Source organism: Salmo salar, chromosome 12 (genome assembly GCF_965601325.2).
Source record: "Salmo salar chromosome 12, fSalSal1, whole genome shotgun sequence".
Classification (NCBI taxonomy): Eukaryota; Metazoa; Chordata; class Actinopteri; order Salmoniformes; family Salmonidae; genus Salmo; species Salmo salar.
In genome coordinates, this window is record NC_138302.1 from 94047377 (window position 1) to 94061057 (window position 13681).

General features: G+C 41.2%; 1 protein-coding gene across 4 annotated transcripts in view; it reads left to right on the forward strand.

Moving 5' to 3' along the window:
* The window catches only part of LOC145859562 (interleukin-17 receptor D), a 51246-nt gene extending 38566 nt beyond the window's left edge, over positions 1-12680 (forward strand). Inside the window, exons 5-14 of one of the 4 annotated variants that reach the window (XM_082959463.1) lie at positions 240-360; positions 1293-1337; positions 1577-1728; positions 3096-3161; positions 3324-3378; positions 3814-3924; positions 4150-4334; positions 4735-4909; positions 6235-7155; positions 8245-12680. In XM_082959463.1, coding sequence (XP_082815589.1) covers positions 240-360; positions 1293-1337; positions 1577-1728; positions 3096-3161; positions 3324-3378; positions 3814-3924; positions 4150-4334; positions 4735-4909; positions 6235-7155; positions 8245-8378 — 1965 coding nt within the window. In that variant the 3' untranslated portion in view covers positions 8379-12680. The remainder of the gene's footprint in view (positions 1-239; positions 361-1292; positions 1338-1576; positions 1729-3095; positions 3162-3323; positions 3379-3813; positions 3925-4149; positions 4335-4734; positions 4910-6234; positions 7156-8244) is intronic. The other 3 variants (XM_082959465.1, XM_082959464.1, XM_082959466.1) reach the window with 3 other exon arrangements.
* Positions 12681-13681: the final 1001 nt, after the last annotated feature.

A 13681-nucleotide genomic window follows, 5' to 3' on the forward strand; every position in this document is an offset into this window, starting at 1 on the left:
TATTTTCTTTGTGCACCTGGGAGGTGTGTGAACTAGCTTGGTATAATATAATATAACATGCATAATAACTAAAGCTCAACTTTCCAAGTGATGTAAGTAAGTATTTGGGGGCTGTAGCCCTTAAAAGACTTGATGACCGAAACACGCCCATTTTGACTGCTGATAATAAATCGAAGTAATCATTTATTTGTAAGTGCTGGCTGACTGAAGTATACCTTCACCTTGTTATTTCCTGATAGAAGATGAACTCTCAGCCCTTCCCTGGCCTGGCCTTTGAGACGGACTACATGGTCCGGATTGTTCCTTTCCCCACCTTCATGAATGACAGCTTCTTCCCTCCGTCCTTCCTGCGCACCAACTGTAAGAGAAACACTCCTCGAACTGCAGGCCCTAGTTGTAGACCGTAAACACAGTTTAATCACTACAGGCAACTTTAAGTGGAATCAGACAGGAGTGCCAGTGGTTTTACTTGGCCACATAACCTGACTGAGGAAAATCTTCAGGCCCTCATTTTGGAAAAACTCCTAGCCCTAGTGATGATCTTGTGAATTGGTATAGTCGTGTAACTGTAGTGTAACAGTCGTGTTACTGTCATGCAAGAGTAGTGTAACAGTTATGTAACTACTGCAACAGTCGTGCAACAGTCGTGCAACTAGTTTAACAGTCGTGTAACAGTCGTAATTGTAGTGTAACATTAGTGTAATTGTCGTGCAACTGTAGTGTAACAGTCATGTAACTAGTGCAACAGTCGTGCAGCAGTCGTGTAACTGTAGTGTAACAGTAGTGTAACTGTAGTGAGTGTAACTGTAGTGTAACAGTAGTGTAACTGTTATGCAACAGTAGTGTAACTGTAATGCAACATTAGTGTAACTGTAGTGAGTGTAACAGTAGTGTAACAGTAGTGTAACTGTAGTGAGTATAACTGTAGTGTAACAGTAGTGTAACTGTAGTGAGTGTAACTGTAGTGTAACAGTAGTGTAACTGTAGTGAGTGTAACTGTAGTGTAACAGTAGTGTAACTGTAGTGAGTGTAACAGTAATGCAACATTAGTGTAACTGTAGTGTAACAGTAGTGTAACTGTAGTGAGTGTAACAGTAATGCAACATTAGTGTAACAGTAGTGTAACTGTAGTGAGTGTAACTGTAGTGTAACAGTAGTGTAACTGTAGTGAGTGTAACTGTAATGCAACATTAGTGTAACTGTAGTGAGTGTAACTGTAGTGTAACAGTAGTGTAACTGTTGATGAAGACTCCTGTTGTAATTTCTTGTTTTTGTTGTGTGTTTGTTCTCAGCCTGTGAAGTGCTTCTGGGACCCGACAACCTCGTCTGCAAACCATGTGAGTCCCCATTGTACATCTACTTGCTTTTATACCTGTGTAATGCTGTTAACAACACTTTATTAACACGCCAACAACATAGTAGTAACATATTTTACATAGTAAATAGCCTACTAATGTCCTTATAATTGCATAGTAATAGAGTTGAGTGTAAGGCATTGTGATTAATTGCAATGATATAGACATTCCTCTATTTTCTCATATACATACCTTTCTCTCTGTCTGGTGGTTGTGATCAGTCTGGAAGCCCAAGACCCTCAACATCTCTCAGCGGGGCACCAACCTCCATGTTGTCTTTGACCACGCCCCCTCCACCTTCGGCTTCACCGTCTACTACCTGTACTACAAACTACGACAGGAGGGACCCTTCAGGCTCAAACGCTGCAAACCGGTAAGGAAGGAAATTATGTTATGAGTATGCTCCAGAGCCTCAAGGCTTTTCTTGTTTAGATCGTGTGGTCAGGAAAATCTCAGAGCCATTCTTATGAGCTGTGATAACTAAGCAATGATGAGCTGCATCTTAGCCTGCATTTATCAAGCTCATCAGAGTAGAAGTGCTGATGATCTAGGATCAGTTTTGCCTTATGCCTACCCTAAAAAACATTTTTATATTTTACAATTTTAACCTTTATTTAACTAGGCAAGTCAGTTAAGAACAAATTCTTATTTACAATGACGGCCAAGGCCGGACGACGCTGGGCCAATTGTGCGCTGCCCTATGGTACTCCCAATCACGGCCGGATGTGATACAGCCTGGATACAGGAAATGGAAATGGGAGGACCTGGTCATATATCAGCACTCCTACTCTAAGATGATTTTTATGAATACTGCTCCTAATGTGTTTCCCAGACACTGAAGAGGATGTAGTATGGTTATAGTGTGTTGACGTGTCTGCTGCCTTGGGCTCCTCTACCAGGCCTCTGCCTGCTGGGCCTCTCTCTCTCTGACAATCTATGGCCTCCTGGGAGACATCCATGGACTTATCATACTTTCCGCTCTCGCTCTCTTTCTATCTCTCTCTCGCTCTCTCTCGCTCTCTCTGTTTCTCTCACTCACTCGCTCTCTATCTCTCTGTTTCTCTCTCTTTCTTTTTCTTTCTCTCTGTCAGTGACAGAAAGAACAACTCTGAGGCAGACCTGTTTCAAATAGCATTTGACATTTATTTAAAATACTTTGAGCATATGCTTTAACCTGTTGGAGTGCCAGGTCTGGTCAGAGCCACTCTGAGGTCCTGAAGACTTTCCCAGCAGAAGAACAGATTGTCATTATCCAAGGCTGGAGGAGAGTAGAGGCTTTCTCTCTCATGTTGCCAGAACAGGTTGCATTGTTTTAGTTGGAGAGAGAAAGATAAAACCTATAATCTCCCCCCTTCTTCTTCCAGTCAAGTCCTCTCTCAGCCCTACAGTTGTTCTGCCTGTGAACAATGACGAAAGCAGAAAAGCCCCCCCAGCTAGTTCTATCAGTCCCTTCTCTCACTGTGGTTTGAAACAGGATCTGCTTATATCATCAAAAATGGGAGTATTTGGACATCAGGTGGAAATACACTATCTTTATGTTAGTATTCTAAAGCCCTCGTCATAGATGCAGAAAACTCCTCAGCTGTGTACCAAATTCAACATGAAGACATTATCACCACAGAAACAACATGGATTTAGTCGGTAACATGTACACACATCCTTTCAGGAGGAAAATTTAGCTGCTGTTGAAAATGGTTGATTATTGATAATCATGCACTTCTTTACTCTCTTTTTGTACAGGAGTTAAATCTGCCCAAAACAACATGTGTTCTTCAAGATGTGATACCAGGAACCTATGCGATTGAGGTAAGGATTCTCACCTCCCTCTACTGCAGTATTCTCTCCTGCTTGTGACTATAGCATATTATGATTATTATACAGTCACACTTAAGAAAGCTCATGGATATACTATTCTAAACCATAAAGAAACCCTGCAGCTCATATTTACCGACATCTTTTGTCCTGCAGCTGCGAGATGACACCAACACCACCAGAAGACAGGCCCAGTACCACGTGAGCCAAGGTGAGCTTCCTTGCCTCTGTACTGACACACTAGATACCATCAAAGCCTCACACTTCTCTGTGGACCAATAACTTTTTACTAGACTCTCATTACATTACATACGCACGGATGACATAAGCATGGATGACGTGCTTCTACACCTGCATAACTTGCTGTTTGGGGTTTTAGGCTGGGTTTCTGTACAGCACTTTGTGACATCAGCTGATGTAAGAAGGGCTTTATAAATACATTTGATTGATTGATGACTGGAGGACATTCTACCATAATGTCCAGCCCACTCCCCGTGGGCAGGTCCTATCAGATTCATGAGATGTATTCTAATTTATTTATTCTAATTTATACCATAATGCTCAGCCCACTCCCCGTGGGCAGGTCCTATCAGATTCATGAGAATTATTCTAATTTATTTATTCTAATTTCTACCATAATGTCCAGCCCACTCCCTGTGGGCAGGTCCTATCAGAGCCATGGCCATCACTGTTCCTCTGGTCATCATTTCTGCCTTTGCTACACTCTTCACCGTCATGTGCCGCAAGAAACAACAAGGTACGTTCCTTTTATCATTGTTTTCATATTACTACACGTCATTTTACATTCAGTCTCCATTCTGACTGTTTACCGAGTCTAACTTTTAATGTATTCCAACATTTACTTACATTATGAGACGTTTAGTAGATTAGGCCAGTGCTACTGTGTCAATGCATTTCCTTTCACCCTTCTATATGGAATTAATATTTTATTAATATGCCATCCATCCATCCATCCATCCAGAGAACATCTACTCCCATCTGGACGAGGAGAGCTCTGAGTCATCGTCTCACACCACAGCTCTGAATGCAGACAGGCCCTGGCCCCGGACCAAGGTGTTTGTCTGCTATTCCACTAAGGACTGCCCCAAACACCTCGCTGTCATACAGAGCTTCGCCTTCTTCCTCCAGGACTTCTGTGGCTGTGAGGTAGGCACTAAGCTTCAGAAATAATGCTCATTGGAGCACAAAAACCCTTATCTAGATTATAGCGCCTTAGTTTAGCTCTATTAAGGGTTACCTGAGGGTTGGCTCAGGCCAGGGAATTGAATGTGAACTGACTACATGGCAGAAGCTTGAAAGTCTGGAATGTGGGTTGTGTGCCACCTGCTGGCTAGTAGTCGAATTACTACTAGTAGTAGAGGAATACCCCAGTACAACTCAAGAATAGTTTAGTATTCTGTAGTAATAATCCATAAAAATGATAATAATATGAATATGCAATCGTTGCCTGACTATTGCTGTCTGTGGTTGAATTATTCCTAGAGGTGATGTTATTACACCTGTTATAACACCACATACCACTTTGATCCTGTGTATTGTGTCTTAGGTGACTCTGGACCTATGGGAGCACCTGCAGATCTGTAAGGAGGGCCAGATGTCCTGGCTGAGCCGGCAGATAGATGAGGCTCACTACATCATCACTGTCTGCTCCAAGGGCCTCAAGTACTACGTAGAGAAGAAAAACCGCAGAGGGAAATCACCAGCCAGAACTTGCCCTGGAGGTGTTTGATTGATTGATTTCATTTATTTGACAGTTGAACAAAAAATAATATATATCCTTTTCATACATTTCATTGCAAGTTGTGGTTGTTTTAGGGAAAGGGCATACCTAGTCAGTTGCTCAACTGAATGCATTCAACCGAAATGTGTCTTCTGCATTTAACCCAACCCCTCTGAATCAGAGAGGTGCGGGGGGAAGCCTTGGGCCACGTCATCGGCGCCCAGGGAGCAGTTGTTGTTGGGGGTTAACTACCTTGCTCAAAAGTGTTCACCTTGCAGGCTCAGGGATTCGCTCTTAACCGCTCTTAACCTCTAGGTTACCTGGCTCTACCTGTTTTACCTACCTTAGTTAAATGCACTGATGTAAATCGCTCTGGATCAGTGTTGGGGAATGTTACTTTTATGGAAAGTAACTTGTTACATTACATTTGTGTTACCAAATACAAAAAAAAACCTCTGAAGATACCTTGGTCATTCATTTTTATGCCCAGTAGAGGGCGCACACCACCTTTAAATGGGCTGCATTACAGTTAACCGCCAGTAGCCTATTCTAACTCTGGGCTATACCAACTCAACTAATAATGACAGATGCAATATATCCTTTACAATACTTAATATAAATGTTTTTGTTGAATTATGCACACATGAGTAAATACATATATAACCAACTGCCCAGTAAAAAGAGAGCTGAAATAAATACAACTGGCCACGAATCTGTTTTACACACAGATACGAACTGGCCAGAGAGATCTAAAACTACACGATCACATTGTGTAATTGTAGTGCCCTTTTCTTTATATTTATCGTGAAGACTGAGCTGGAGAAATGTCCGTTCTTATCAACTGAGCATAACTTGATCACCTAACTAAGGTGTTTGCTTCATTAGCAGACAGTAACCTGAACCCGATGATCCTGTGTTTGCGTGTGAATCCTGCAATTATCGTCAGTCAAGTACCATCTGTCCTTTTCTTCTACCAATTCAAAGTAATGCGAATACTTCCACAATAAAGGCTATTGTCTCTGCCATCTCGCTAGCTATCTACCAGCTAACATGCCAGCTACCTGCCACAATGTTCATGCTGTATTTGCGTCAAACAAAGAAAAAGGGAAATAATATTGTAAAAGTAACTAAGTACCTGATTTCTTAAATTGACAAACTAATGTATTAGGTTTGCTTATTACCACAAAAATGTAATCTGAATACTCTAACGGGTTATATGTATTGCATTAGCCCCAACAATGCTCTGGATAAGAACTTCTGCTAAATGACCTAAATGTAAGGATGGCACAAAGTCACTGACTTATATCCATTGGGTTTGTTTTGGAGCAGGTGGTGGAGCAGCAGGTGGTGGAGCAGCAGGTGGTGGAGCAGCAGGTGGTGGAGCAGCAGCGGCAGCAGCGAATGGAGCAGAGCTCTTCATCGTTGCCGTGGCAATGATTGCAGAGAAGCTTCGCGAGGGTTGCCAGAAAGACCAGGACCTGTCTCGTTTCATGGCCATCTACTTCGACTACTCCCACGAGAGCGATGTCCCCACCATGCTGAGCCTGGCTCCCAAGTTCAAGCTCATGGATCAGCTCCCTCAGATGTTCAGCCTCCTCCACTCTCAACAGCTCAGTTTACCGGAGCGCGAACCGCAGCCTCTCAACATCAGCAAGAGGAACTACTTCCGGAGCAAGTCGGGGCGGTCTCTATACGTAGCCATCTGTAACATGCACCAGCACATTTCTCTGGAGCCTGATTGGTTCGAGAGGCAGCTGATGCCTGCCCCCCCAGCCCCGCCTCCGAAGCAGCGTGATGCCGCCGGAACGTCTTCGTCATCATCACCTCACATGGATAAGTTTGACTCTGGGCTGGTGCTCAATGAGGTTCTGTTTAAGTTGCCATCAGAAAGTGAGGGTACTCTGAAGAGGAATGTGCTGCTCACGTCTCTCCCACCCAACCTCAGTCTGGCCCACTGCTCCCTGGACAGACCTGTGGGGCCTAGGCCCGGCTCCAGCCTCTCTCAGGGGGAGATCGGGGGGCTGTCGGGGGCCTCATCTGGTCTGGGTCTGGGGTCTCTGAGGCCTGTGGTCCCTCCCCAGGCTGGGGACGGCTCGGCCAGTCCTCCAGAGATGCCCAGGGACTCTGGGATCTATGATTCGTCAGTGCCTTCCTCTGAGCTGTCCATCCCCCTCATGGAGGGCTTGTCACCTGACCAGGCTGACTCCTCCTCTCTGGCCGAAAGCGAATCATCTTCTTCCGGACTGGGTAAGAGACCAATGACTAAAAATGCCTAAAAGGATGTTGTATGACATTTTCACATACTAATAGCCATGAAATATAACTTCCATATGTGGTCATGAATCATAAATCAGATTGTGAATGAGTCAGATTTAAAGCCCATTGCTTAAAAATGCCTAAAATTATTATGACATTTTCACATTCAAATACAGCAGGACTGATAATGAACCATGGGTCCGCTTGACAATGAGTCATCTAATTTGAATCGGAGATGATTCAGTCAGACTGACATCATAACAGAGTTTCTCAATCCACTCCTGAGGGACTCCTGGTCGTTTCACAGAATTGTTTTGTACACAGTGTCCATATTTATAAGAATCAATTCCCTTCGCCCACGCCGACAAATTGGGGAAAACAAACATTCTTTCCCATTGACCCCCATTGTAAAAGATCCAACTTCTTTGTCGATGTATTATTATTTATTTTTTCATATTAAAGAAAAAACAAAACATGCTGAAAAGGTGCTTTGTTGTTCAATGTACATGTAACCAGGTCAAAAATCCTGACCTACGGTTCGCAACACTCCCAAGTAGGGAAATGGAGCCTCACTCACTCACGTGGCTGCTCTCCCCGTCATGAAAAGGGGCAATATTATGTTTTTATAAGTAGTGAGAACACTCAGGAGCAGGCAATGTTGAAAAGTAATCTTCTGACATGTTGGACTTTTCTTAAATATAGTTTTGTAATTGACTGAAACAAGAAGACAACAAAAAAGTGTGTTTGAAAAAAAGTTTTTGCTGTGAGCCAATGGAGTAACCTAGGTAACCACAGGTTGTTTTCCCCACAGGCGGGTGGAGGCCATGACGTTCTATCTAATACCGACTGGGTATTAATTCCCACCCCTTTCTCTGTTCCACCACTAGCACACCTGAATCAACATGTTCAACTAATCATCAAGCCCTTGATTAGTTGAAACAGCTGTGCTACTAATAAATTGTATTTTAAAGTACTGTATTTTACATCTGGCCCATGGCCTGTTGCTAAAGTTTTGTGTTGAATTATGTTTGTTGTGCCTCCAGAAGTTGCTGAATATCTCTTCATCTTGTGTGTCTCCAGGTGATGAGGAGCCACCTGCTGTCAGCTCTCTGCGCTGCGCCATGGCAACCATCTGTAAAGCTGAGCTCCACCAACACCATCTAAAGCAGTCTGAAGGACTGGGGCTCCCTCCTGTCCCTGTTCCTCCCTTGTAGTGAACGGAACAACAACTTTACATTACCTGGACACGCATAAAGACACTTTACTGCCTTCAATGACACTGCCTTGATACAGACCATCATCCTGAGTTGTACTAGCTATCTAAAACATTGGATCCCAAATGAACAGTGTACGGTAACCAAGCCCATGGATGTCAGTGATGTCATCCGCTTTGGAATCTCTGTGGACTTGTGGCTGATAGAACACTGAGGAATGATGATGTCATTGTTTTAGAACACAGAGGGTTTTGTGAACGTTCTAAGTTGTGTGAAGGCAAGGCGTTATTTAATCAAGTATGTTGTTTTGCAGCGCTGTCCTGTATTTGTTAGTGGTCTAAAGGTGTTTATTTTTAGACTAGGCCAGATCTTCCCTTTAAAACATCCCATACCAGGTTACTAGTTCACTAACACACCTGCTTCAACTCCTCGAATAATCATCAACCCTTGATTACTTGAATTAGGTGTGTTAGTGCTGGGCTTGAACAAAAGATATGCGACTTCAACACCAGATGTAGTGTGTTTCTAACTGGGACAATTCCGTGAGCCAGTGGTGATGACCATGCTCTTTTGAGTGAGAGAACGTTGGTTTGTTACTTCATTTTAATTTATTGAAAATTATGAAATATGAAATTACTTTTTAACACTTTTACTTGTTTTTTTAATGTAGTTTTCACCAATTTGTTTTACTAACAGAAAAGGTTTGACAACTCTTGTGTAAGAGATCAGATAAATTGGGAGTACCTAGGGCTGTGGCGGTCATGACATTTCATCAGCCGGTGATTGTCAAGCAAATAACTGTCGGTCTCACGGTAATTGACTGTCAATTAACATAAACACATTTAGCATCTCCTGGTTTCCACACACAGCCTACAAACCACTGATGTTGACCTTTGGAACATCTACATTTTAAAAAGTCTAATAAATCCATGTAATAAAGCCAACACCTTCACAATAAATCCATTATTTATTTTAGACAGGTCTAAAGAAGCATGACATGAAGAAAATGTAGTCTATTTCAGAAGAACAGAATAGCATACTCTGAGTTGGTTGTCCTCATGTTAGGTCCTGATCTGGCTATGGCAAACGGCTGTGGGCTACACTAGTTCATTTAGCAAACAAGATTTGGTTAGAATTCCGTGGCATTATTTTATATTATGAAGAATACAATTGAACAAAGCTGAATAAAATAGAAAGGATATTTTCTCCAAACGATTTGAGGGGTGTGCACATGTGCTATTCTGTGTTGAGTGGTTAATAAATAAATAGGTACTTCCTATATGCTTAATTTAAAGTTATTAATGTAACTTTAGTTGTTCTACAAACGTTGGGCTATATGTTTTGATGTTTAATACATTGTAAGGCTGCATGATGAGACTAATGATGATTAGAAAAAAGTAGTTTGAAAGGTATGAGCTTTGTTTTTTTGCGCAGGTTGTACACACTACATCAGTCTCTCATTCACAATTTGACAAGCACTTGATAATGCCTAGAATTTTCACGGCGGCATTTTGCGGCCAGTACCCGTTGTTCCTTTCTCCCTGATTGCTACATGCTTCGAAGCACCTCTCACTCACATGGCTCAGGTCTTTCTCACAGGCTACAAGTGAAGACAGACACTTCGGGTACACAACTGCGCGCGTCCTTATCCAATTCCGAGGTACATATTGAACATATTGGAAGAAGTGTCCACATTTACTTTTTGTCAACCAACAAGATGAGTAGGCATAACGAACAGCAAAAGCACTAGCCTATGTCAATCTACTATCCCCCATAGTACAAAAGTCAACCTATTCTATTCTTTGCGAGAAATAAATATTCCAAACATAGTCTGGGACAGTTGTGGGATGTGATAGATCCCAAATTAATACAACCACTAACATCAAAAACCTTTTTTACGCGATGAGACTGACGCAACAGATCAGAACGTTTAGCTTAAAATGTGATAAACTATTAGGCTATTTCTTCACATTATAAACTTAGCAATGCGCACATGGCAGTAGGCTATAAGCGGTATGTTCCATTAGCGGGAAAACACCATTAACAAAAGTGACTTTCAAATACTATTATGCATGTAATGCTTTTATTATAAAGGTGCATTTTTATGGTGAAAATGTTCTTCCCCAAACTTGAAACTCACGTGCTGCTTATATATACCAGTTAGGCTCTACATCCCTTGTAAAGCAGATTAATGTGCTTCATTTTAAGAAATTATTTGGCCACTTTAGTTGGGATAGAAACCTTATCAAAACATATAGGCCTATGGGCTAGGCTGCATGAGGTGTGCGACTATGATTAGAAAAAGTTAGGCTAATATTGCAAGAAACAATCTCTTTTTTTTCTATCAATATTAGTGATAGGCTAATATTGTCACTCAGACTATTCTTGATTTAATCTTGTCTTTACATAAACTAAATAATATATGTGTGAAATTTGTTTTGATTTAGAATGGATCATTATCATGCACCTGTATCGAAACAGGGGCAGCAGGGGGAAAGATACATATCGTCTATTAAATAGCGAATGGAGGACACTTTTCCCCGTGTGCTTTATTTTCATTCCAGCCCGGTAGGCTATACTCCTGTTGTAAAGATAAGCAAAATAAATGAGAATGAGAAATAAATATAGTAGGCCTAGGCTATAGAAAGCTGATGTGATCCTCTGTTTTCTCTCGCAATTGCATAGCCTAGAGAAATGTTGCGCAACAGGAGCTCATGGGCTCTCAAGAAGTGTTTGATTACATTTTTGATTACATTTGCATTGATGTCAGAGTGATTAGAGGGACAATAGAGTGCTGAGTACCAGGCAGTTAGTAAGTTTTGTTGACTACTAATGGCCATCAGCAGCATCAGAGCTTGGAGAAAGCCTGTGGTCACCGCCCCAGGAGTACCCACACTCTTTGATCATATATTTGACAACAGCAGTTCTGCATTTTTTTGTCTCACTCAGAGGAGTGGACAGGGGTGTCCATTTTAGGAGCAATTTCATAAACTAAATGCCTTTATTTGAAACTTGGGAAATATACTGTTATTCAACTCTTAAAGAGAAAAATCCAATTCAGCGCGTTCGGGAAGTATTCAGACCCCTTGACTTTTTCCCCATTTTGTTAACGTTACAGCCGTATTCTAAAATGGATTAAATTAACAAATGTGGTCATCAATCTACACACAATACCCCGTAATGACAAAGTGAAAACAGGTTTTTAGAAATTTTGAAAATGTACAGAAAATAAAAAACAGAAATACCTTATTTACATAAGTATTCAGCCCCTTTGCTATAAGAGTCGAAATTGAGCTCAGGTGCATCCTGTTTCCATTGATCATCCTTGAGATGTTTCTACAACTTCATTGGAGTCCACCTGTGGTAAATTTAATTGCTTGGACATGATGTGGAAAGGCACACACCTTGACAGTGCATGTCAGAGCAAAAACAAAGCCATGAGGTCGAAGGAATTGTCCATAGAGCTCTGAGACAGGATTGTGTCAAGGCACAGACCTGGGGAAGTATTGAAGGTCCCCAAGAACACTGGCCTCCATCATTCTTAAATGGAAGCAGTTTGGAACCGCCAAGACTCTTCCTAGAGCTGGCTGCCCGGCCAAACTGAGCAATCCGGGGAGAAGGGCCTTGGTCAGGGAGGTGACCAAGAACCCAATGGTCACTCTGACAGAGCTCCAGAGTTAATCTGTGGAGATGGGAGAACTTTCCAGAAAGACAACCTTATCTGCAGCACTGATCAAACATCTCTGGAGAGACCTTAAAATAGCTGTGCAGCGACTGGGAGAATGGGAGAAACTCCCCAAATACAGGTGTGCCAAGCTTGTAGTGTCATACCCAAGAAGACTCAATTTTGTAATCACTGCCAAATGTGCTTCAACAAAGTACTTAGTAAAGGGTCTGAATACTTACGTAAATGTGATATTTCCATTTTTTATTTTTAATACATTTGGACCATTTTCTAAAAATGTATTTTTGCTTTGGCATTATGGAGTATTGTGTGTAGATTTGATGAGGGGAAAAAAACAATTGAATCAATTTTAGAATAAGGCTGTAACATAACAAAATGTGTAAACGGTCAAGGGGTCTGAATACTTTCCGAATGCACTGTATGTTCTAACAATGTTTTCAGTGCCAGTCATTTTTTTTTACAGAGCTTTGTAAATATGCAAAAGTAGTTAAAAAATAAAATCTGTTTTATTACAGTTTTGTATAGTTTTTAGATTCTTCGTTTTTTTCTACATTATATACATACAGTGTACTGTTTTATAGTACTCTAATGTAGGAAATAAAGATAAATTGAAATAGTTTTTTTTATTCAATATTTTTATTATTGAAAACTTTGATTCTAGCCTCGGACAACCAGGTCAAGGAGACGAGACTTGGAATGATCGCTCCACGAAACGAAATGTGTTTTCCTGCTCAAAAACTAAACATGAAGAACACAATCTGTTACAATATAATTTACATTCTTTATTTGGAAACAGAGACGTATATTTGATATGTTCCCAGTTGAAGTGTAATTTGAAGTGGTAGACCAATTGAGTGAGCAACTGATTTCCCTGTACAATACATATAACCTTAGGTAGCAGGCATTAAAGAAACGCCTGAAACTAGATCCCCTACATCAGGCTTCCCCAATTGGCAGCACGCTGTGGTTTTATTTGGCACTTGAAGTATTCTGAGTAATAAATATATATGTATATTACACTGAGTGTAGAAAACATTAGGAACACTTGCATATATATATATGTATATGTGTGTGTGTATGTATATGTGTATTATTTAGAATTTTTTTATTTGAAAAATGTCAGCATGATTTGAATTTTTTGTTGTCAAATATTAGATATGTTTGGTCTTCTTGCGGTCAATTTGCAGTCTACATATTATTTCTAATTATCTTCCGGCTCCCCGACAATCCGCGATGATCCCTACCCTACCTACCGGTCTTGAAAAGATGAAGAAAAAAACTGTCGGTGGAGGTTCTTTCTTCTGCACTGTTCAACCAAACCAGTAAATGTGGAGGAGGAGTTCAAATGGATATTCGCCTTGTTAAAACCGGGACTCGGCAGAGGTGACCGGCAGAAGTGACTGTAGCTCTGGGCCAAGTGCACTTGCACGTGTATTGTAAATCCAAGGTCCAGGTCAAGATACACACCGGCAGTTATGATACAAAGTGTCCTATTATTTCATGTTTCAGTAACTGTCACATGTGGTGTCATAATGTTTGGGATAGAAGTAAACCTTTGTAAAAGCTATACATAGTCATATTTCCTCCAACCTACAAATGAAGTCACATGTTTGTCTAT